The sequence below is a fragment of the Pelodiscus sinensis genome, chromosome 30 (genome assembly GCF_052426305.1).
Source record: "Pelodiscus sinensis isolate ZL-2025 chromosome 30, ASM5242630v1, whole genome shotgun sequence".
Classification (NCBI taxonomy): domain Eukaryota; kingdom Metazoa; phylum Chordata; order Testudines; family Trionychidae; genus Pelodiscus; species Pelodiscus sinensis.
Genome location: NC_143081.1, coordinates 1,662,766 through 1,683,297, shown reverse-complemented (window position 1 = coordinate 1,683,297; position 20,532 = coordinate 1,662,766). Strand labels below are relative to the sequence as shown.

The 20,532-nt window shown below is 69.7% G+C and overlaps 2 protein-coding genes across 6 annotated transcripts; one reads left to right on the top strand and one right to left on the bottom strand.

Annotated features, from left to right (window-relative positions):
• Positions 1–432: 432 nt before the first annotated feature.
• On the bottom strand, positions 433–7,592 carry TSSK4 (testis specific serine kinase 4). 2 transcript variants are annotated; one of them, XM_089774094.1, is made up of 5 exons: positions 7,132–7,592; positions 5,429–5,673; positions 3,808–4,022; positions 2,185–2,548; positions 433–715 (listed from the first exon to the last, which is right to left on the bottom strand). In XM_089774094.1, exons 1-5 carry the CDS (start codon positions 7,304–7,306, stop codon positions 458–460), a joined length of 1,257 nt encoding a protein of 418 aa, XP_089630220.1. In that variant the 5' UTR covers positions 7,307–7,592; the 3' UTR covers positions 433–457. The 2 variants fall into 2 exon arrangements, with proteins under 2 accessions (XP_089630220.1, XP_089630221.1); XM_089774095.1 differs by having other exon boundaries at positions 5,450–5,673; positions 7,132–7,586.
• TM9SF1 (transmembrane 9 superfamily member 1) lies at positions 3,858–16,071 on the top strand. Of its 4 annotated transcripts, XM_089774091.1 has the most exons (6): positions 3,938–3,995; positions 5,547–5,626; positions 9,838–10,190; positions 11,040–11,847; positions 14,161–14,434; positions 14,630–16,071. In XM_089774091.1, exons 3-6 carry the CDS (start codon positions 9,870–9,872, stop codon positions 15,021–15,023), a joined length of 1,797 nt encoding a protein of 598 aa, XP_089630217.1. In that variant the 5' UTR covers positions 3,938–3,995; positions 5,547–5,626; positions 9,838–9,869; the 3' UTR covers positions 15,024–16,071. The 4 variants fall into 4 exon arrangements, with proteins under 4 accessions (XP_089630218.1, XP_089630217.1, XP_089630216.1 ...); XM_089774092.1 differs by lacking the exon at positions 5,547–5,626 and having other exon boundaries at positions 3,858–3,995; XM_089774090.1 differs by lacking the exon at positions 3,938–3,995 and having other exon boundaries at positions 5,488–5,626.
• Positions 16,072–20,532: the final 4,461 nt, after the last annotated feature.

Sequence of the window (20,532 nt, the reverse complement as noted above, 5' to 3'; positions counted from 1 at the left end):
GGCTCCCTGTCTCCCCACGCCTGTGGGGGAGGAATTTGGGGGTGCCTGCCCCCAGAGATGTGAAGGCGGGGGTTGGGCTGTGCCCCACAACTCCAGAGCTGGAAAAGGGGTTCCTTTCCATGCACAAACTTCAGGGGGGCTCTTTGGCCCCCTACGTGTGGGGACCAATATTGGGGGGCAGGGCTGTGTTCCCCAGTGGGGGAGCCCTTTCCCCAACCGCAGCAAGGGTCACAATTCTGTGGGGCTCAATGCTCAGCTCCCTTGTCCAGATGCTTTGATATCGGGGTTCAAAGGGGCCCCCCCACTTAAAGGGCTGAGCCACTTAGAGCCGCTTTCTTGACCCCCTGGACAAGGCCCCCCCCACTGCGTCCCCCCAGCCCGCACCCCATGGATTTCAGCTCCCCCACGTCCAGCCCCCCACGCTGCACCCCATAGATTTAGACTCTTTATTGGGGTTTCAGTTGGCCTTGTCCAGCTGCTTCGCTATCTTCAGCTGGTTCCCGCTGCCCATCCTCTTCTTCTCGCCGCTCAGGGGCAGGGAGGGGCTCCGGGGCAGCCCCCGCCCCCCCTCGGCCCGCACCCCCCAGGCCGCCTCCAGCGCCCGCAGCTCGGCGTGGGGCCGCTCGGTCAGGAACCGCAGGACCCAGGGCGTCTGCAGCAGGTCCAGCACCGTGGGGCGCCGGGCAGCCGGGCACAGCAGGCGGTGCACCAGGCCCTGGGGGGCAAGGGGGGCATGTTAGGGGGCCCTGCGCTCGGCTCGTCCCCTCCCCCGGGCTCGGAGCCTCTCAGTCCCCTCACACTGCCCCAGCCCCCCGTGTTCTGCCCGGCTCCCCTCAAACTGCCCCAGCCCCCCGTGTTCTGCCCGGCTCCCCTCAAACTGCCCCCAGCCCCCCATGATCTGCCCGGCCCCCCTCACACTGCCCCAGCCCCCCGTGTTCTGCCCGGCTCCCCTCAAACTGCCCCCAGCCCCCCATGATCTGCCCGGCCCCCCTCACACTGCCCCAGCCCCCCGTGTTCTGCCCGGCCCCCCTCACACTGCCCCAGCCCCCCGTGTTCTGCCCGGCTCCCCTCAAACTGCCCCCAGCCCCCCATGATCTGCCCGGCCCCCCTCACACTGCCCCAGCCCCCCGTGTTGTGCCCGGCTCCCCTCAAACTGCCCCCAGTCCCCATGATCTGCCCAGCTCCCCATAAACTGGCCCCAGCCCCCCGTGATCTGCCCGGCTCCCCTCACACTGCCCCAGCCCCCCGTGTTGTGCCCGGCTCCCCTCAAACTGCCCCCAGTCCCATGATCTGCCCAGCTCCCCATAAACTGGCCCCAGCCCCCCGTGATCTGCCCGGCCCCCCTCACACTGCCCCAGCCCCCCGTGTTCTGCCCAGCTCCCCTCAAACTGCCCCCAGCCCCCCGTGATCTGCCCGGCCCCCCTCACACTGCCCCAGCCCCCCGTGTTCTGCCTGGCTCCCCTCAAACTGCCCCCAGTCCCCATGATCTGCCCAGCCCCCCTCAAAGTGTTCAGCCTCCCTCTACCTGCCCCTGGTGCCCCATGATCAGTCTGGCCCCCTCAAACTGTCCCTAGCCCCTGTGATGTACCCAGCCCCCTAAACTGTCCCCAGCCCCCCATGATCTGCCCGGCCCCCCTCAAACTGCCCCCAGCCCCCCATGATCTGCCCGGCCCCCTCAAACTGCCCCAGCCCCCCATGATCTGCCCGGCCCCCTAAACTGCCCCCAGCCCCCCATGATCTGCCCGGCCCCCTCAAACTGCCCTCAGCCCCACCCCGATATCTACTCAGCCCCCATGAGCCAGCGGGCCCTTTATCTGCCCCCTTGTATGTGGGGTGCCCCCCCATTCTGTCCCTCATCCTGCAGCCCCCCATGACCCCCCGCCGCCGCCCAACCAAGCGCATCCACCCAAGCAGAGCCCCGCCCCTTCTCCCCAGAGCTCCGCCCCATCTCTCAGAGCCCCGCCCCTTCTCCCCAGAGCCCCGCCCCTACTCCCCAGAGCTCCGCCCCATCTCTCAGAGCCCCGCCCCTTCTCCCCAGAGCCCCGCCCCTTCTCCCCAGAGCTCCGCCCCATCTCTCAGAGCCCCGCCCCTTCTCCCCAGAGCCCCGCCCCTTCTCTCAGAGCCCCGCCCCTTCTCCCAGAGCCCCGCCCCCTGCTGCCCGGAGCCCCGCCCCCGGCCCCCCACCTTGCACTCCTCGGAGACGGGGGGCTGGGCGGGGAAGGCCACCTCCCTCTGGGTCTCCCGCAGGAGGCGCTTGAGGTTGGTGTCGTCGAAGGGCAGGTGCGCCACCAGCAGCGTGTAGAGGATCACGCCCATGCTCCAGGTGTCGGCCAGGAAGGGGTTGTAGGGCAGCCCCAGCAGGATCTCGGGGCAGGCGTAGGCGAAGCTGCCGCAGTAGGTCTGGCTCAGGGGGCCGGGCCCGGCCAGCTGCGGGCAGGAGGGGCTGGCGGGGGGCGGGCCCGGGGTCCCCGCCTGCTTGGAGAAGCCGAAGTCCGAGATCTTCACGTTCTCCCGCTTGTCCAGCAGCAAGTTCTCCAGCTTCAGGTCCCTGCGGGCGGCAGCGGGGGTGGGCGAGGGGCGGGGGGGGACTGGGGCTTTTCCCCTCTAGGGGGCGCAGGCCTAGGGCGGGGGATGGGCTGGGGGGGCTTTTCCCCTCTGGGGGGCGCAGGCCTAGGGCGGGGGATGGGCTGGGGGGCTTTTCCCCTCTAGGGGGCGCAGGCCTAGGGCGGGGGATGGGCTGGGGGGGCTTTTCTCCTCTAGGGGGCGCCGGCCTAGGGCGGGGGATGGGCTGGGGGGGCTTTTCCCCTCTAGGGGGCGCCGGCCTAGGGCGGGGGATGGGCTGGGGGGGCTTTTCTCCTCTAGGGGGCGCCAGCCCAGGGCGGGGGATGGGCTGTGGGGCTTTTCCCCTCTAGGGGGCGCCGGCCTAGGGCGGGGGTGGGACGTGAGGCTTTTCCCCTCTGGGGGGGCGCAGGCCTAGGGCGGGGGGGTAGGCTGTGGGGGCTTTTCCCCTCTAGGGGGCGCAGGCCTAGGGCGGGGGGGGGTAGGCTGTGGGGGCTTTTCCCCTCTGGGGGGCGCAGGCCTTGGGCGGGGGATGGGCTGTGGGGCTTTTCCCCTCTGGGGGGCGCAGGCCTTGGGCGGGGGATGGGCTGTGGAGCTTTTCCCCTCTAGGGGGCGCAGGCCTAGGGCGGGGGATGGGCTGGGGGGCTTTTCCCCTCTGCGGGGGCGCAGGCCTAGGGCGGGGGATGGGCTGTGGAGCTTTTCCCCTCTAGGGGGCGCCAGCCCAGGGCGGGGGATGGGCTGGGGGGGCTTTTCCCCTCTGGGGGGCGCAGGCCTTGGGCGGGGGATGGGCTGTGGAGCTTTTCCCCTCTAGGGGGCGCTGGCCTTGGGCGGGGGATGGGCTGTGGAGCTTTTCCCCTCTAGGGGGCGCAGGCCTAGGGCGGGGGATGGGCTGTGGAGCTTTTCCCCTCTAGGGGGCGCTGGCCTTGGGCGGGGGATGGGCTGTGGAGCTTTTCCCCTCTAGGGGGCGCAGGCCTAGGGCGGGGGATGGGCTGTGGAGCTTTTCCCCTCTAGGGGGCGCAGGCCTAGGGCGGGGGATGGGCTGTGGAGCTTTTCCCCTCTAGGGGGCGCCAGCCCAGGGCGGGGGATGGGCTGGGGGGGCTTTTCCCCTCTAGGGGGCGCAGGCCTAGGGCGGGGGATGGGCTGGGGGGCTTTTCTCCTCTAGGGGGCGCAGGCCTTGGGCGGGGGGTCGCTGCCTCGGGGGGATGGGCCGGGGCGGGCGGGCGGGGAAACCGAGGCGCGGCCCCTCACCGGTGCACGATGCCCTTGCTGTGCAGATAGGCCACGCCCAGGGCGAGCTGGGAGAACCAGCGCCCGGCCAGGGGCTCCCCGCAGGGCCCCGCGCTCTGGATCCACTCCAGCACGTCGCCCCCCGGCGCCAGCTCCATGATGATGTAATGGCGCGAGGTCGTCTCGATCGCCTGGTAGAACGTGATCAGGTACTTGTGGTGCAGCCCCTTCATCACCTGCGGGGGGCGGCAGGGTCAGCCCGGCCCCACGGCGCCCCCTCAGCCCGGCCCCACGGCGCCCCCGAGCCCGGCCCCACGGCGCCCCCTCAGCCCGGCCCCACGGCGCCCCCGAGCCCGGCCCCACGGCGCCCCCTGAGCCCAGCCCCACGGCGCCCCCTGAGCCCAGCCCCACGGCGCCCCCGAGCCCGGCCCCACGGTGCCCCCGAGCCCGGCCCCACGGCGCCCCCGAGCCCGGCCCCACGGCGCCCCCCTGAGCCCAGCCCCACGGCGCCCCCCTGAGCCCAGCCCCACAGCGCCCCCTGAGCCCAGCCCCACGGCGCCCCCGAGCCCAGCCCCACGGCGCCCCCGAGCCCAGCCCCACGGCGCCCCTCTGAGCCCGGCCCCACGGCGCCCCTCTGAGCCCGGCCCCACGGCGCCCCCCCGAGCCCGGCCCCACGGCGCCCCCCTGAGCCCAGCCCCACGGCGCCCCCCTGAGCCCAGCCCCACGGCGCCCCCTGAGCCCAGCCCCACGGCGCCCCTCTGAGCCCGGCCCCACGGCGCCCCCGAGCCCAGCCCCACGGCGCCCCCCGAGCCCAGCCCCACGGCGCCCCCTGAGCCCGGCCCCACGGCGCCCCTGAGCCCGGCCCCACGGCAGCCCTCTGAGCCTGGCCCGACTGCTCCCCCACCCCAAAGCGCCCCCCTGAGCCTCGGACCCATGGCGCCTCCTGAGCCCCGCCCCATGGCACCCCTGAGCCCGGCCCCACGGCAGCCCTCTGAGCCTGGCCCGACTGCTCCCCCACCCCAAAGCGCCCCCCTGAGCCTCGGACCCATGGCGCCTCCTGAGCCCCGCCCCATGGCACCCCCTGACCCACTGCCCACAGAGCCCCAGCCACATGGCCCCCCTGCTGAGTCCCGGCCCCTCGGCACCCCAGCCCCACACCACCCCCCTGGCCCTATGGTGCCCCCCTGGCCCCACGGTGCCCTTGTTAAGCCCCAGACCCCACAGAGTCCCTGCCCCACAGCACCCCCTGCTGAGCCCACCACACTGCACAGTGCCTAAAGCCAAGCCCCCTCCCCATGGCACCCCCCACTGAACCCCTCTGCCCTGTGGCGCTTCCCACTGATCCCTCCTGCCCCACAGCGTCCCCAGTCAAGCCCTTGGCCCCACTGTGCCCTCTCCTCCATGGTGGCCCCAGCTCAGCCCCCTGCCCTGCGGCGCCCCTGTTGATCCTCCTCTGCCCCACAGCACCCCCCCTTCACCCCTCTGCCCCATGGCACCCCCCCCTTCACCCCTCTGCCCCACGGCGCTCCTACTCGATCACCGCGGCCCCGGCCGAGCTCCAGGCCCCTCGCCCCATACCCCCCCATTGATCTGCTCTGCCCCATGGCCCCGGCCCCCCGCCCAGTGCCCCCTGGCTCCCCACCCCACGGCGCCCCTCGGCTGCCTGGATCTCGCGGGGCAGGAACTTGTTGAGATAGTCCTCGGACGCCTTCTTCTTGGAGATGATCTTGATGGCCACCTTGGCCTTCTGCTTGGTGAAGAAGGCCTCGTAGACGATGCCGTAGGAGCCGTGGCCGATCACCTTGCCCAGCTGGTAGCCGTACTGCTCCATGACCGAGAGGTAGGGCGGCGACGGGGTGGTCTCCACCATGCTGCCGGCCGCGCCCCCTGGGCCGGAGGGGGGCGGTGAGATCCTCCGGCCAGAGCCCGCCCCGTGGGCTGGGACCCCCGACCCCCGCTGGGCCTGGGACCCCCCGACCCCCGCTGGGCCTGGACCCCCAAGAGATCCCCCCTGGGGCAGGGACCCCCCGACCCTCGCTGGGCCTGGGACCCCCAAGAGATCCCCAGTGGGACAGGGACCCCCCGACCCCCGCTGGGCCTGGGACTCCCAAGAGATCCCCACTGGGGCAGGGACCCCCCGAACCCCCGCTGGGCCTGGACCCCCAAGAGATCCCCTCTGGGGCAGGGACCCCCCGACCCTCGCTGGGCCTGGGACTCCCAAGAGATCCCCACTGGGGCAGGGACCCCCGAACCCCGCTGGGCCTGGACCCCCAAGAGATCCCCTCTGGGGCAGGGACCCCCCGAACCTCCGCTGGGCCTGGGACCCCCAAGAGATCCCCACTGGGGCAGGGACCCCCCCGATCCCCCCACTGGGCCTGGGACCCCCAAGAGATCCCCACTGGGGCAGGGACCCCCCGAACCCCCGCTGGGCCTGGGACCCCCAAGAGATCCCCTCTGGGGCAGGGACCCCCCGAACCTCCGCTGGGCCTGGGACCCCCAAGAGATCCCCACTGGGGCAGGGACCCCCCCGATCCCCCCACTGGGCCTGGGACCCCCAAGAGATCCCCACTGGGGCAGGGACCCCCCGAACCTCCGCTGGGCCTGGGACCCACAAGAGATCCCCACTGGGCCTGGGACCCCCCCGATCTCCCCACTGGGCCTGGGACCCCCAAGAGATCCCCACTGGGCCTGTGACCCCCAAGAGATCCCCACTGGGGCAGGGACCCCCCTGAACCCCCGCTGGGCCTGGGACCCCCAAGAGATCCCCACTGGGGCAGGGACCCCCCGATCCTCCCCTGGGCCTGGGACCCCCAAGAGATCCCCACTGGGCCTGGGACCCCCAAGAGATCCCCGCTGGGGCAGGGACCCCCAAGAGATCCCCACTGGGCCTGGGACCCCCCCGACCACCGCTGGGCCTGGGACCCCCAAGAGATCCCCACTGGGGCAGGGACCCCCCGAACCCTCGCTGGGCCTGGGACCCCCAAGAGATCCCCACTGGGGCAGGGACCCCACCGACCCCCGCTGGGCCTGGGACCCCCAAGAGATCCCCACTGGGGCAGGGACCCCCCCGATCCCCCCACTGGGCCTGGGACCCCCAAGAGATCCCCACTGGGGCAGGGACCCCCCTGAGCCCCTCACTGGGCCTGGGACCCCCATAAGCTCCCCACTGGGCCTGGGTCCTCCCCAAGGGGCTGGGAACTCCAATGAGCCCCCCCATCAGAGCTGGGACCCCCCAATGGACCCCTCTCTGCTGAGCCTGGGGCCCCCCAATGAGATCCCCACTGGAGCTAGGCCCCCCAATGAACCTCCCCCCCCCGTCCCAAGCACCCCCCCCCCCGCACCCACCTGCTTTGCGCTGCCGCCCGGCCTGGTGACCGGAATCGCCCCCCGACTCCGGGGTTCCGCCGCCGTCGCCCCGCGTTCCGCTGGCCCCCCATTGGCCACTGCCCGTTGCCGGGGATACCGGGGGTCCCTCCACGAGGCCCAGGAAGTGGGGTGGGCACGGGGGGGGGCACCGCATTTGGGGAGAGGCCACGAGCTTTGGGGCACTTATCTTGGGGGAGGGCCACAAATACCCTCAGGGGGGCACACTGTGGAATTTGGGGACCTTCTAGGGGGCCACAGGAGTATTGGGGGGCTCTTCATTGGGTGCGTGGTGGCTCTGTGTGGGAACACTGAGAAATTGGGGTGTTTGGGGGGCACTGGGTTACTGAGAGCACTGAGAAATTGGGGGGTCCTTGAATCAAAGAGGCCATGGGGCATCTGAAAGGCTTGTAAACGAGGGGTGAGGGAGCACGGAGAAATGGAGGTGTTGGGGGTCACTGAGAAATTGGGGGCACAGAGAAATGGGGGTGTTGGGGGCACTGTGATATTGCGGGTATGGAGAAATGGGGGTGTTGGGGGGGCCACTGGGAAACTGGGGATATGGAGAAATGGGGGTGTTGGGGGGGCCACTGGGAAATTGGGGATATGGAGAAATGGAGGTGTTGGGGGGCACTGGGCTATTGGGGGCATGGAGAAATTGGGGTGCTTGGGGGCAGTGGGCTGTTAGGGCATGGAGAAATTGGGGTGTTGGGGGGTCACAGAAATGGGGCCATGTAGAAATTGGTGTGTTGGGGTCACTGAGAAATTGGGGGTACAGAGAAATGAGGGTGTTGGAGGCCACTGGGATATTTGGGGCATGGAGAAATTGGGGTGTTGGGAGTTGCAGAAATGGGAGCATGGAGACATTGGGGTGTTGGGGGGTCACTGAGAAATTGGGGGTACGGAGAAATGCGGGTGTTGGGGGCCACTGAGAAATTGGGGGCACAGAGAAATGGGGGTGTTGGGGGCACTGTCATATTGGGGGTAGAGAAATAGGGGTGTTGGGGGGGCCACTGAGAAATTGGGGGGTACGGAGAAATGGAGGTGTTGGTGGTCACTGAGAAATTGGGGGGTACGGAAAAATTGCGGTGTTGGAGGGCCCTGGGATATTGGGGGCACGGAGAAATTGGGGTGTTGGGGGGACACTGGGATATTGGGGCACAGAGAAATGGGGGTATTGGGGGCACTGTGATATTGGGGGTACAGAGAAATAGGGGTGTTGAGGGGTCACTGAGAAATTGGGGGGTACGGAGAAATTGGGGTGTTGGGGGGCACTGGGATATTGGGGCATGGAGAAATTGGCGTGTTGGGGGGCACTGGGATATTGGGGGGCTCTCGTGCTGTCGATGTGGAATTTGGGGGAGCCCCGGGGTGCTGGGGCCCTTACCCGGGCGCACACGCTGCCCCCGCCCCCACTTCTTGCCCCGCCTTCCCCCAACACTGAGTCTCCTGGAAAGAGGGGTCTGCTCCTTTAAGAGGCGGGCCCGGGCAGCTGCCGGAAGCGCGTCACGCTGAGGGAGGGAAGCCGGCCAGCGACGCGCAGGGCGGAAGTGGGGGGGAACGGACGTGGCTGGGGCTGCCCGCGGCGATCGCCTGAAGGACCCCGGCGCGTTCGGGGGGCCGGCGGCGCCCAGCGAGGGGGGGCGGAGGGGGGGCCGCGCCCGGCCCTGGGGGGCGCCGCGCGGGAGCGGATCGGGCGGGGCAGGGGCGGCGGGGCGCGCGCCGGGGGGGCCCGGGGATCAGGCAGCGGCGCGGGCGCCCTCAAGGTGCCAGGCCCCCCCGGGTTGGGCGCAGTGGCCGCGCTGGGCGCCTGCTGCTGGGCACCGCGCGCGGGACCCTCCAGGCGGCAGCGCGGCTCGGTGAGGGGGGGGGGCAATGGGGGGCAGGACCCGGGGGGAGGGGCAGCGGGGGAGGGGCAATGGGGGGGCAGGACACGGGGGGGGAGGGGCAATGGGGGGCAGGGGCAATGGGGGGCAGGACACGGGGGGAGGGGCAATGGGGGGAGGGGCAGCGGGGGGAGGGGCAATGGGGGGCAGGGGCAATGGGGGGCAGGACACGGGGGAGGGGCAATGGGGGGAGGGGCAGCGGGGGGGGGGCAGGACTCCAAAGGGGGGGAGGGGCAGTGGGGGGCAGGACACGGGGGGAGCAATGGGGGGCAGGACCCCGTGGGGGGGCAGGACTCCAAAGGGGGAGGGGAAGTGGGGGGGGGCAGGATCCCTGTGTGCTCCCCAGGGGCTGCTGTCAGGCTGTTGGCCTGGCGGGGGGGGGGGGGGCGTGCCTCAGTTTCCCCAACACGTCGCAAGAGGAGCGGCGGCGGCCGGCGGACACAATGCAGGAAGCTCCAGGTCTGCAGGGAAACTGAGGCACAGCACCCCCCCCACACACACACACACCCCGCTTCTCCCCCCCCCCCCCCCACACCTGTGAAAAGTCTCTTGGAAAGAACCATCCGGCTGGGGGCAGGGCAGTGGAGTGAATCCCCCCCCCCAGCAGGGGGCAGCTTGGCTGTGCCCCCCCCCCCCCCGGCTCTTTCCTGGGTGCCGCGCGTGTGCCAGGGAGGCCCAGTGGCTGTAGCCCCACGGGGGGGCGGCCGGGGGGCTCTGGCATCGGGGGGCCGCCTCCCCAGCCGGGTGGGACCCAGGCATCCTGAGGTGCTGGCTTCCATCTCATGTCTCCTTCCTTCTGCAGACCCCACCCCACCTGCCCCTTCCCGGCCCCCCATGGCGCCCCACCACCCCGGGCCGCTGCTGCTGCTCCTCCTGCTGGCGTCCTGCCCGGCCCCCGGCTCCTCCGAGGGCCGCTACCAGCCCGGGGACCCCGTCGTGCTCTACGTCAACAAGGTGGGGCCCTACCACAACCCCCAGGAGACCTACCACTACTACCAGCTGCCCGTGTGCTCCCCGGAGAAGATCCGCCACAAGAGCCTCAGCTTGGGCGAGGTGCTGGACGGGGACCGCATGGCCGAGTCCCTCTACGAGATCCGCTTCCGGGAGAACGCCGACAAGAAGCTGCTGTGCGAGATGACGCTCACGCCCGACCAGGTAGGCGGACAGGGAGGGCGAGCGTGGGGGGGGGGGGGTCGCTGCCCGGCTCCTGGGCCCTGGCCCCGGGCGGGAGGCAGGGGTCGGCTGTCAGGACCCCTGGGCCCCAGCGCTGGGAGGGGGGCAGGGGGCAGGGGCTGGCTGTCAGGACCCCTGGGCCCCAGCGCTGGGAGGGGGGCAGGGGCCGGCTGTCAGGACCCCTAGGATCTGGCCCCGGTGCTGGGAGAGGAGTGGGGGGCAGGGGCCGGCTGTCAGGACCCCTGGGCCCCAGCGCTGGGAGGGGGGCAGGGGCTGGCTGTCAGGACCCCTGGGCCCCAGCGCTGGGAGGGGGGCAGGGGCCGGCTGTCAGGACCCCTAGGATCTGGCCCCGGCACAGGGAGAAGAGTGGGGGCAGGGGCCGGCTGTTAGGACCCCTGGGCCCCAGCGCTGGGAGGGGGGCAGGGGCCGGCTGTCAGGACCCCTAGGATCTGGCCCTGGCACAGGGAGAAGAGTGGGGGCAGGGGCCGACTGTCAGGACCCCTGGGCCCCAGCGCTGGGAGGGGGGCAGGGGGCAGGGGCTGGCTGTCAGGACCCCTGGGCCCCAGTGCTGGGAGGGGGACATGGGGCAGGGGCTGGCTGTCAGGACCCCTGGGCCCCAGCGCTGGGAGGGGGGCAGGGGCCGGCTGTCAGGACCCCTGGGCCCCAGCGCTGGGAGGGGGGCAGGGGCCGGCTGTCAGGACCCCTGGGCCCCAGCGCTGGGAGGGGGGCAGGGACGGGCTGTCAGGACTCGTGGGCCCGGGCCCTGGCGCCGGGAGGGGGTGGGTGTGGCTGCCGGGCCCCCCAGGTCCCACCCCGTGCGCCTCGCGGCAGGTGGAGCGGCTCCGGCAGGCCATCGAGGAGCTCTACTACTTTGAGTTCGTGGTGGACGACCTCCCTCTGCGGGGCTTCGTGGGCTACATGGAGGAGAGCGGCTTCCTGCCCCACAGCCACAAGCTGGGGCTCTGGACCCACCTGGACTTCCACCTGGAGTGGCACGGCGACCGCGTGGTCCACGCCAACCTCAGCGTGCGGGACGTCAAGCCCCACAGCCTGGACGGGCCCCCGGGGCCTGGGGGCCTGGCGCTGGCCCACACCTACAGCGTGCGCTGGTCCGAGGCGGCCTCGCCCCGGCGGGGCGACCGGCGGGGCCGGGGGGACGACGGGGGCTTCTTCCCCCGCACGCTGGAGATCCACTGGCTCTCCATCATCAACTCCATGGTGCTGGTCTTCCTGCTGGTGGGCTTCGTGGCCGTCATCCTCATGCGGGTGCTGCGCAACGACCTGGCCCGCTACAACCTGGACGAGGAGGCCTCCTCCCCCTCCGGCGACGACTTCGACCAGGGCGACAACGGCTGGAAGATCATCCACACCGACGTCTTCCGCTTCCCGCCCTGCCGCAGCCTGCTCTGCGCCGTGCTGGGCGTGGGCAGCCAGTTCCTGGCCCTGGGCACCGCCATCATCGGCATGGCCCTGCTGGGCATGTTCCGCCCGCACCGCCACGGCGCCATCAACTCCGCCGCCATCCTGCTCTACGCCCTCACCTGCTGCGTCTCCGGCTACGTCTCCAGCCGCTTCTACCGCCAGCTCGGGGGCCAGCGCTGGGTCTGGAACATCGTCCTCACCACCAGCCTCTTCTCCGGTGAGCCCCGTGGCTGCTCGTCCCAGGGCAAACCCGGGAGGGTCTCTGGGGCCTGCCCCGGGTGGCAAGTCGCCCCCCTCTGGTCCCGCGAGGGGGGCTCTGATTCCGGGGGAAGCAAAGAGAGCATCTCTGGTCACCCTTTGGAAGTCTCCGGGGGCTCTTGAAGGAGGGGTGTGGTCTCTCTGGCCCCCCTTGGGAAGTCTCTATGGTCCCTTGGGGGAGGCGGTCTGGTCTCTCTGTCCCACCTTGGGGAGTCTCTATGGTCCCTCGGGGGAGGAGGTCTGGTCTCTCTGTCCCACCTTGGGGAGTCTCTATGGTCCCTCGGGGGAGAGGTCTGGTCTCTCTGGCCCCCCTTGGGAAGTCTCTATGGTCCCTCGGGGGAGGAGGTCTGGTCTCTCTGGCCCCCCTTGGGAAGTCTCTATGGTCCCTCGGGGGAGGAGGTCTGGTCTCTCTGGCCCCCCTTGGGAAGTCTCTATGGTCCCTCGGGGGAGGAGGTCTGGTCTCTCTGGCCCCCCTTGGGAAGTCTCTATGGTCCCTCGGGGAAGGAGGTCTGGTCTCTCTGGCCCCCCTTGGGGAGTCTCTATGGTCCCTCGGGGAAGGAGGTCTGGTCTCTCTGGCCCCCCTTGGGAAGTCTCTATGGTCCCTCGGGGGAGGAGGTCTGGTCTCTCTGTCCCACCTTGGGGAGTCTCTATGGTCCCTCGGGGGAGGAGGTTTGGTCTCTCTGGCCCCCCTTGGGGAGTCTCTATGGTCCCTCGGGGAGGAGGTCTGGTCTCTCTGGCCCCCCTTGGGGAGTCTCTATGGTCCCTCGGGGAGGAGGTCTGGTCTCTCTTGCCCCCCTTGTGGAGTCTCTATGGTCCCTCGGGGGAGGAGGTCTGGTCTCTCTGGCCCCCCTTGGGAAGTCTCTATGGTCCCTCGGGGGAGGAGGTCTGGTCTCTCTGGCCCCCCTTGGGGAGTCTCTATGGTCCCTCAGGGGAGGAGGTCTGGTCTCTCTTGCCCCCCTTGTGGAGTCTCTATGGTCCCTTGGGGAGGAGGTCTGGTCTCTCTGTCCCACCTTGGGGAGTCTCTATGGTCCCTCGGGGGAGGAGGTCTGGTCTCTCTGTCCCCCCTTGGGGAGTCTCTATGGTCCCTTGGGGAGGAGGTCTGGTCTCTCTTGCCCCCCTTGTGGAGTCTCTATGGTCCCTCGGGGGAGGAGGTCTGGTCTCTCTGGCCCCCCTTGGGAAGTCTCTATGGTCCCTCGGGGGAGGAGGTCTGGTCTCTCTGGCCCCCCTTGGGGAGTCTCTATGGTCCCTTGGAGAGGAGGTCTGGTCTCTCTGTCCCACCTTGGGGAGTCTCTATGGTCCCTCGGGGGAGGAGGTCTGGTCTCTCTGTCCCCCCTTGGGGAGTCTCTATGGTCCCTTGGGGAGGAGGTCTGGTCTCTCTGGCCCCCCTTGGGGAGTCTCTATGGTCCCTCGGGGGAGGAGGTCTGGTCTCTCTGGCCCCCCTTGTGGAGTCTCTATGGTCCCTCGGGGGAGGAGGTCTGGTCTCTCTGGCCTCCCTTGGGGAGTCTCTATGGTCCCTCAGGGGAGGAGGTCTGGTCTCTCTTGCCCCCCTTGTGGAGTCTCTATGGTCCCTTGGGGAGGAGGTCTGGTCTCTCTGTCCCACCTTGGGGAGTCTCTATGGTCCCTCGGGGGAGGAGGTCTGGTCTCTCTGTCCCACCTTGGGGAGTCTCTATGGTCCCTCGGGGGAGGAGGTCTGGTCTCTCTGTCCCCCCTTGGGGAGTCTCTATGGTCCCTCGGGGGAGGAGGTCTGGTCTCTCTGTCCCCCCTTGGGGAGTCTCTATGGTCCCTCGGGGGAGGAGGTCTGGTCTCTCTGTCCCCCCTTGGGGAGTCTCTATGGTCCCTCGGGGGAGGAGGTCTGGTCTCTCTTGCCCCCCTTGGGGAGTCTCTATGGTCCCTCGGGGAGGAGGTCTGGTCTCTCTGTCCCCCCTTGGGGAGTCTCTATGGTCCCTCGGGGGAGGAGGTCTGGTCTCTCTTGCCCCCCTTGTGGAGTCTCTATGGTCCCTCGGGGGAGGAGGTCTGGTCTCTCTTGCCCCCCTTGTGGAGTCTCTATGGTCCCTCGGGGGAGGAGGTCTGGTCTCTCTGTCCCCCCTTGGGGAGTCTCTATGGTCCCTTGGGGAGGAGGTCTGGTCTCTCTGGCCCCCCTTGGGGAGTCTCTATGGTCCCTCGGGGGAGGAGGTCTGGTCTCTCTGGCCCCCCTTGGGGAGTCTCTATGGTCCCTTGGGGTGGGGGGTTGTCTGAGTGTCTCTGGCCCCCTGACCTGCCCCCGTGTCCCCAGCTCCCTTCTTCGTGACGTGGAGCGTGGTGAACTCGGTGCACTGGGCCAACGGCTCGACGCAGGCCCTGCCGGCCACCACCATCCTGCTGCTGCTGACCGTCTGGCTGCTGGTGGGCTTCCCGCTCACCGTCATCGGGGGCATCTTCGGGAAGAACCGGGCCGGCCCCTTCGACGCCCCCTGCCGGACCAAGAACATCGCCCGCGAGATCCCGGCCCAGCCCTGGTACAAATCCACGCCTGTGCACATGACCATCGGGGGCTTCCTGCCCTTCAGGTGAGCCTGCGCCCCGCTTCCTGCTCTTCCCTCGAGTGCCAGTCTCCACTTCCTGTCTCACTCCGGGCACCTCCTGCCACCCCTGCCGTAGCACGAGCCAACCGCCACCCTCCTTGCAGCACCACTGCCTCGTTGGTCTACCGGACGGTGGGATCCCACCGCTGCCCCCCAGCTAACCCTACCTTCCTCTTCCAGTGCCATCTCGGTGGAACTCTACTACATCTTCGCCACGGTGTGGGGCCGGGAGCAGTACACCCTCTACGGCATCCTCTTCTTCGTCTTCGCCATCTTGCTGAGCGTGGGCGCCTGCATCTCCGTGGCCCTCACCTACTTCCAGCTCTCGGGCGAGGACTACCGCTGGTGGTGGCGCTCGGTGCTCAGCGCCGGCTCCACCGGCGTCTTCATCTTCCTCTACTCCGTCTTCTACTACGCGCGGCGCTCCAACATGTCGGGGGCGGTGCAGACGGTGGAGTTCTTCGGCTACTCCCTCCTCACCGGCTACGTCTTCTTCCTCATGCTGGGCACCGTCTCCTTCTTCGCCTCGCTCAAGTTCATCCGCTACATCTACGTCAACCTCAAGATGGACTGAGGGGCCCTCGCCGCCGAGCGGGGGGCTGGCTTCGAGAGGGCTCGCTCGTTGGCGCGGGGCGGTAGGGCGGCTCCTTCCCCTGGGCCAGGATGCTCGGGCGCCCGCTGGACCACATGAAGGAGATCTGTTCTGCCATTGGCTGTAACATCTGGCCAATCAGGGAGCACGGATCCTCCAACGAACGCCTTGTCCATTGACTAAGAGGTTTGGCCATGTGGCCAAAGATGGCAACTCTAAAAAGCTGGCGTCCCATTGGCTGGTGCCCTTCAGGGTCTTATTTTCCTATTGGTAGCGGCGTCTGGCCAATCAGAGGGCATCGTTCTGGGTTATTCCTGTCCCCCCCATTCGTGGTTCCCTGTCGTTGCATTGGTGGAGGCGTCTGGCCAATCAGAGGGCATCGTTCTGGGTTATTCCCGCCTCCCTTTCCTGGTTCCCTGTCGTTGCATTGGTGGAGGCGTCTGGCCAATCACAGGGCATCGTTCTGGAAACCCCCCCCCCCCCCCCCCATCCCTGGTTCCCTGTCGTTGCATAGGAAAACCAATCAACTGGCCAGCTCACCCTTATTGGTGGGGTCTGGTGGCCAATGGGAGGGCAGCTCTAAAGGGGTTGTCCTGTGGGGGACCAATTCATCCGCTCCTATTGGTCAGGACCAGTAGCCAATCCGGTGGTGGGAAGGGGCTGACCGACCAATGGCGAGGCCGGTCTGACGGATCAAGACTCATCTCTCGAGGTGCCTGGGTCCACGGCAGAGCCCCGTGTGGGGTGAAGGGCAGGGCTGGGAGTGGCCCCCCCAGGCCAGGGCAGTGTGGCCCCCCGAAGGGACCTGCTGGATCCGGGGAGGGGGTGTGTGAGGGCAGATCCATTGAGGCGGGTCCTCCAGCGACCTGGGGGGGACCCCACAGCCCAGCCCCATTGCCAGCAATGCCCCTGCGCCCTCCCCCGGCCCCCTGCGGGTGGCGCTGGCGGCGGGGGGAGGCCGGGGGCTGTTTCCTGGGCTCTGACCATTTCTTTCTACTGATCTCGAAATAAAGTTTATTATTAAAAACCCGCCCACGGGGGAGTCTGTGCAGTCCTGCCCCCCCCGCTGTAACCACTGACCCCCCCCGCCCCGTTCCCCCCTCGCTCTAACCACTGACCCCCCCTGCCCCGTTCCCCCCTCGCTCTAACCACTGACCCCCCCGCTCTAACCACTGACCCCCACAGCCCCGTTCCCCCCCCGCTCTAACCACTGACCCCCCCGCTGTAACCACTGCCCCCCCCACTGCCCCGTTCCCCCCCCGCTCTAACCACTGACCCCCCCGCTCTAACCACTGACCCCCTCGCTGTAACCACTGGCCCCCACTGCCCCGTTCCCCCCCCGCTCTAACCACTGGCCCCCCCGCTCTAACCACTGACCCCCCCGCTGTAACCACTGACCCCCCCACTGCCCCGTTCCCCCCCCCCCCCCGCTCTAACCACTGGCCCCCACTGCCCCGTTCCCCCCCCGCTCTAACCACTGACCCCCCTCGCTCTAACCACTGACCCCCCCCGCTCTAACCACTGGCCCCCACTGCCCCGTTCCCCCCCGCTCTAACCACTGGCCCCCACTGCCCCGTTCCCCCCCGCTCTAACCACTGACCCCCCTCGCTCTAACCACTGACCCCCCCGCTCTAACCACTGGCCCCCACTGCCCCGTTCCCCCCCCGCTCTAACCACTGACCCCCCCCGCTCTAACCACTGACCCCCCACTGCCCCGTTCCCCCCTCGCTCTAACCACTGACCCCCACTGCCCCGTTCCCCCCCCCGCTCTAACCACTGACCCCCCCGCTCTAACCACTGGCCCCCACTGCCCCGTTCCCCCCTCGCTCTAACCACTGACCCCCCCGCTCTAACCACTGACCCCCCACTGCCCCGTTCCCCCCTCGCTCTAACCACTGACCCCCACTGCCCCGTTCCCCCCCCCGCTCTAACCACTGACCCCCCCGCTCTAACCACTGGCCCCCACTGCCCCATTCCCCCCCCGCTCTAACCACTGACCCCCACTCTAACCACTGGCCCCCACTGCCCCGTTCCCCCCTCGCTCTAACCACTGGCCCCCACTGCCCCGTTCCCCCCTCGCTCTAACCACTGGCCCCCACTGCCCCGTTCCCCCCTCGCTGTAACCACTGACCCCCACTGCCCCGTTCCCCCCCCGCTCTAACCACTGACCCCCCCGCTCTAACCACTGGCCCCCACTGCCCCGTTCCCCCCCCGCTCTAACCACTGACCCCCCCGCTCTAACCACTGGCCCCCACTGCCCCGTTCCCCCCTCGCTCTAACCACTGGCCCCCACTGCCCCGTTCCCCCCTCGCTGTAACCACTGGCCCCCACTGCCCCGTTCCCCCCTCGCTCTAACCACTGACCCCCTCGCTCTAACCACTGACCCCCCCGCTCTAAACACTGGCCCCCACTGCCCCGTTCCCCCCTCGCTCTAACCACTGACCCCCTCGCTGTAACCACTGACCCCCCCACTGCCCCGTTCCCCCCTCGCTCTAACCACTGGCCCCCCCACTCTAACCACTGGCCCCCACTACCCCGTTCCCCCCCCCGCTCTAACCACTGGCCCCCACTGCCACGTTCCCCACTCGCTCTAACCACTGACCCACACTGCCCCGTTCCCCCCTCGCTCTAACCACTGGCCCCCACTGCCCCCGTTCCCCCCTCGCTCTAACCACTGGCCCCCACTGCCCCGTTTCCCACCCGCTCTAACCACTGGCCCCCACTGCCCCGTTCCCCCCCGCTCTAACCACTGACACCCCACTGCCCCGTTCCCCCCTCGCTCTAATCACTGACCCCCCACTGCCCCGTTCCCCCCCGCTCTAATCACTGACCCCCACTGCCCCGTTCCCCCCTCGCTCTAATCACTGACCCCCCACTGCCCCGTTTCCCCCCCGCTCTAACCACTGGCCCCCACTGCCGCCCCCCCGCTCTAACCACTGACCCCCACTACCCCGTTCCCCCCCCGCTCTAACCACTGACCCCCACTGCCCCGTTCCCCCCTCGCTCTAATCACTGACCCCCCACTGCCCCGTTCCCCCCCGCTCTAATCACTGGCCCCCACTGCCCCGTTCCCCCCTCGCTCTAATCACTGACCCCCCACTGCCCCGTTTCCCCCCCTGCTCTAACCACTGGCCCCCCACTGCCGCCCCCCCGCTCTAACCACTGACCCCCACTACCCCGTTCCCCCCCCGCTCTAACCACTGGCCCCCCCCCGCTCTAACTACTGGCCCCCACTGCCCCGTTCCCCCCCCGCTCTAACCACTGGCCCCCACTGCCCCGTTCCCCCCCCGCTCTAACCACTGACCCCCCCGCTCTAACCACTGGCCCCCACTGCCCCGTTCCCCCCCCCGCTCTAACCACTGGCCCCCACTGCCCTGTCCCCCCCCGCTCTAACCACTGACCCCCACTGCCCCGTTCCCCCCCCAGCTCTAACCACGGGCCCCCACTGCCCCGTTCCCCCCCCTGCTCTAACCACTGGCCCCCACTGCCCCGTTCCCCCCCCGCTCTAACCACTGGCCCCCACTGCCCCGTTCCCCCCCGCTCTAACCACTGACCCCCCCACTGCCCCGTTCCCCCCTCGCTCTAACCACTGACCCCCACTACCCCGTTCCCCCCGCTCTAACCACTGACCCCCCACTGCCCCGTTCCCCCCCCGCTCTAACCACTGACCCCCACTGCCCCGTTCCCCCCCCGCTCTAACCACTGACCCCTCCCGCTCTAACCACTGGCCCCCACTGCCCCGTTCCCCCCTCGCTCTAACCACTGACCCCCACTGCCCCGTTCCCCCCCCCGCTCTAACCACTGACCCCCACTGCCCCGTTCCCCCCCGCTCTAACCACTGACCCCTCCCGCTCTAACCACTGGCCCCCACTGCCCCGTTCCCCCCCCGCTCTAACCACTGACCCCCCACTGCCCCGTTCCCCCCCCTGCTCTAACCACTGGCCCCCCCGCTCTAACCACTGACCCCCCACTGCCCCGTTGTTCCCCCCGCTCTAACCACTGACCCCCCACTGCCCCGTTCTCCCCCCGCTCTAACCACTGACCCCCACTGCCCCGTTCCCCCCCGCTCTAACCACTGACCCCCACTGCCCCGTTCTTCCCCCCGCTCTAACCACTGGCCCCCACTGCCCCGTTCCCCCCTCGCTCTAACCAATGACCCCCACTGCCCCGTTCCCCCCCCCGCTCTAACCACTGACCCCCCACTGCCCCGTTCTTCCCCCCCGCTCTAACCACTGGCCCCCACTGCCCCGTTCTTCCCCCCCGCTCTAACCACTGGCCCCCACTGCCCCGTTCCCCCCTCGCTCTAACCAATGACCCCCACTGCCCCGTTCCCCCCCCGCTCTAACCACTGGCCCCCACTGCCCCGTTCTTCCCCCCCCGCTCTAACCACTGGCCCCCACTGCCCCGTTCCCCCCCGCTCTAACCACTGACCCCCACTGCCCCGTTCTTCCCCCCGCTCTAACCACTGGCCCCCACTGCCCCGTTCCCCCCCCGCTCTAACCACTGGCCCCCACTGCCCCGTTCCCCCCCCGCTCTAACCACTGACCCCCCACTGCCCCGTTCCCCCCCCAACCACTGACCCCCCACTGCCCCGTTCCCCCTCCCGCTCTAACCACTGACCCCCCCACTGCCCCGTTCCCCCTCCCGCTCTAACCACTGGCCCCCACTGCCCCGTTCCCCCTCCCGCTCTAACCACTGACCCCCCCACTGCCCCGTTCCCCCCCCGCTCTAACCACTGACCCCTCCCACTGCCCCGTTCCCCCTCCCGCTCTAACCACTGACCCCTCCCACTGCCCCGTTCCCCCCCCCCTAACCACTGACCCCTCCCACTGCCCCGTTCCCCCTCCCGCTCTAACCACTGACCCCTCACTGCCCCGTTCCCCCTCCCGCTCTAACCACTGGCCCCCACTGCCCCGTTCCCCCCGCTCTAACCAATGACCCCTGCTGCCCCGTTTCTCCCCCCCCGCTCTAACCACTGACCCCCACTGCCCCGTTTCTCCCCCCCCCCGCTCTAGCCACTGGCCCCCACTGCCCCGTTTCCCCCCCCCCACGCTCTAACCACTGGCCCCCACTGCCCCGTTCCCCTCCCGCTCTAACCACTGGCCCCCACTGCCCCGTTCCCCCCCCGCTCTAACCACTGGCCCCCACTGCCCCGTTCCCCCCCCGCTCTAACCACTGACCCCCCACTGCCCCGTTCCCCCCCCCCCCCCCGCTCTAACCACTGGCCCCCACTGCCCCGTTCCCCCCCCCGCTCTAACCACTGGCCCCCACTGCCCCGTTCCCCCCCCGCTCTAACCACTGACCCCCCACTGCCCCGTTTTCCCCCCCGCTCTAACCACTGGCCCCCACTGCCCCGTTCCCCCCCCCCGCTCTAACCACTGGCCCCCACTGCCCCGTTTCCCCCCCCCCCCCCGCTCTAACCACTGGCCCCCCACTGCCCCGTCCCCCCCCCCGCTCTAACCACTGGCCCCCACTGCCCCGTCCCCCCCCC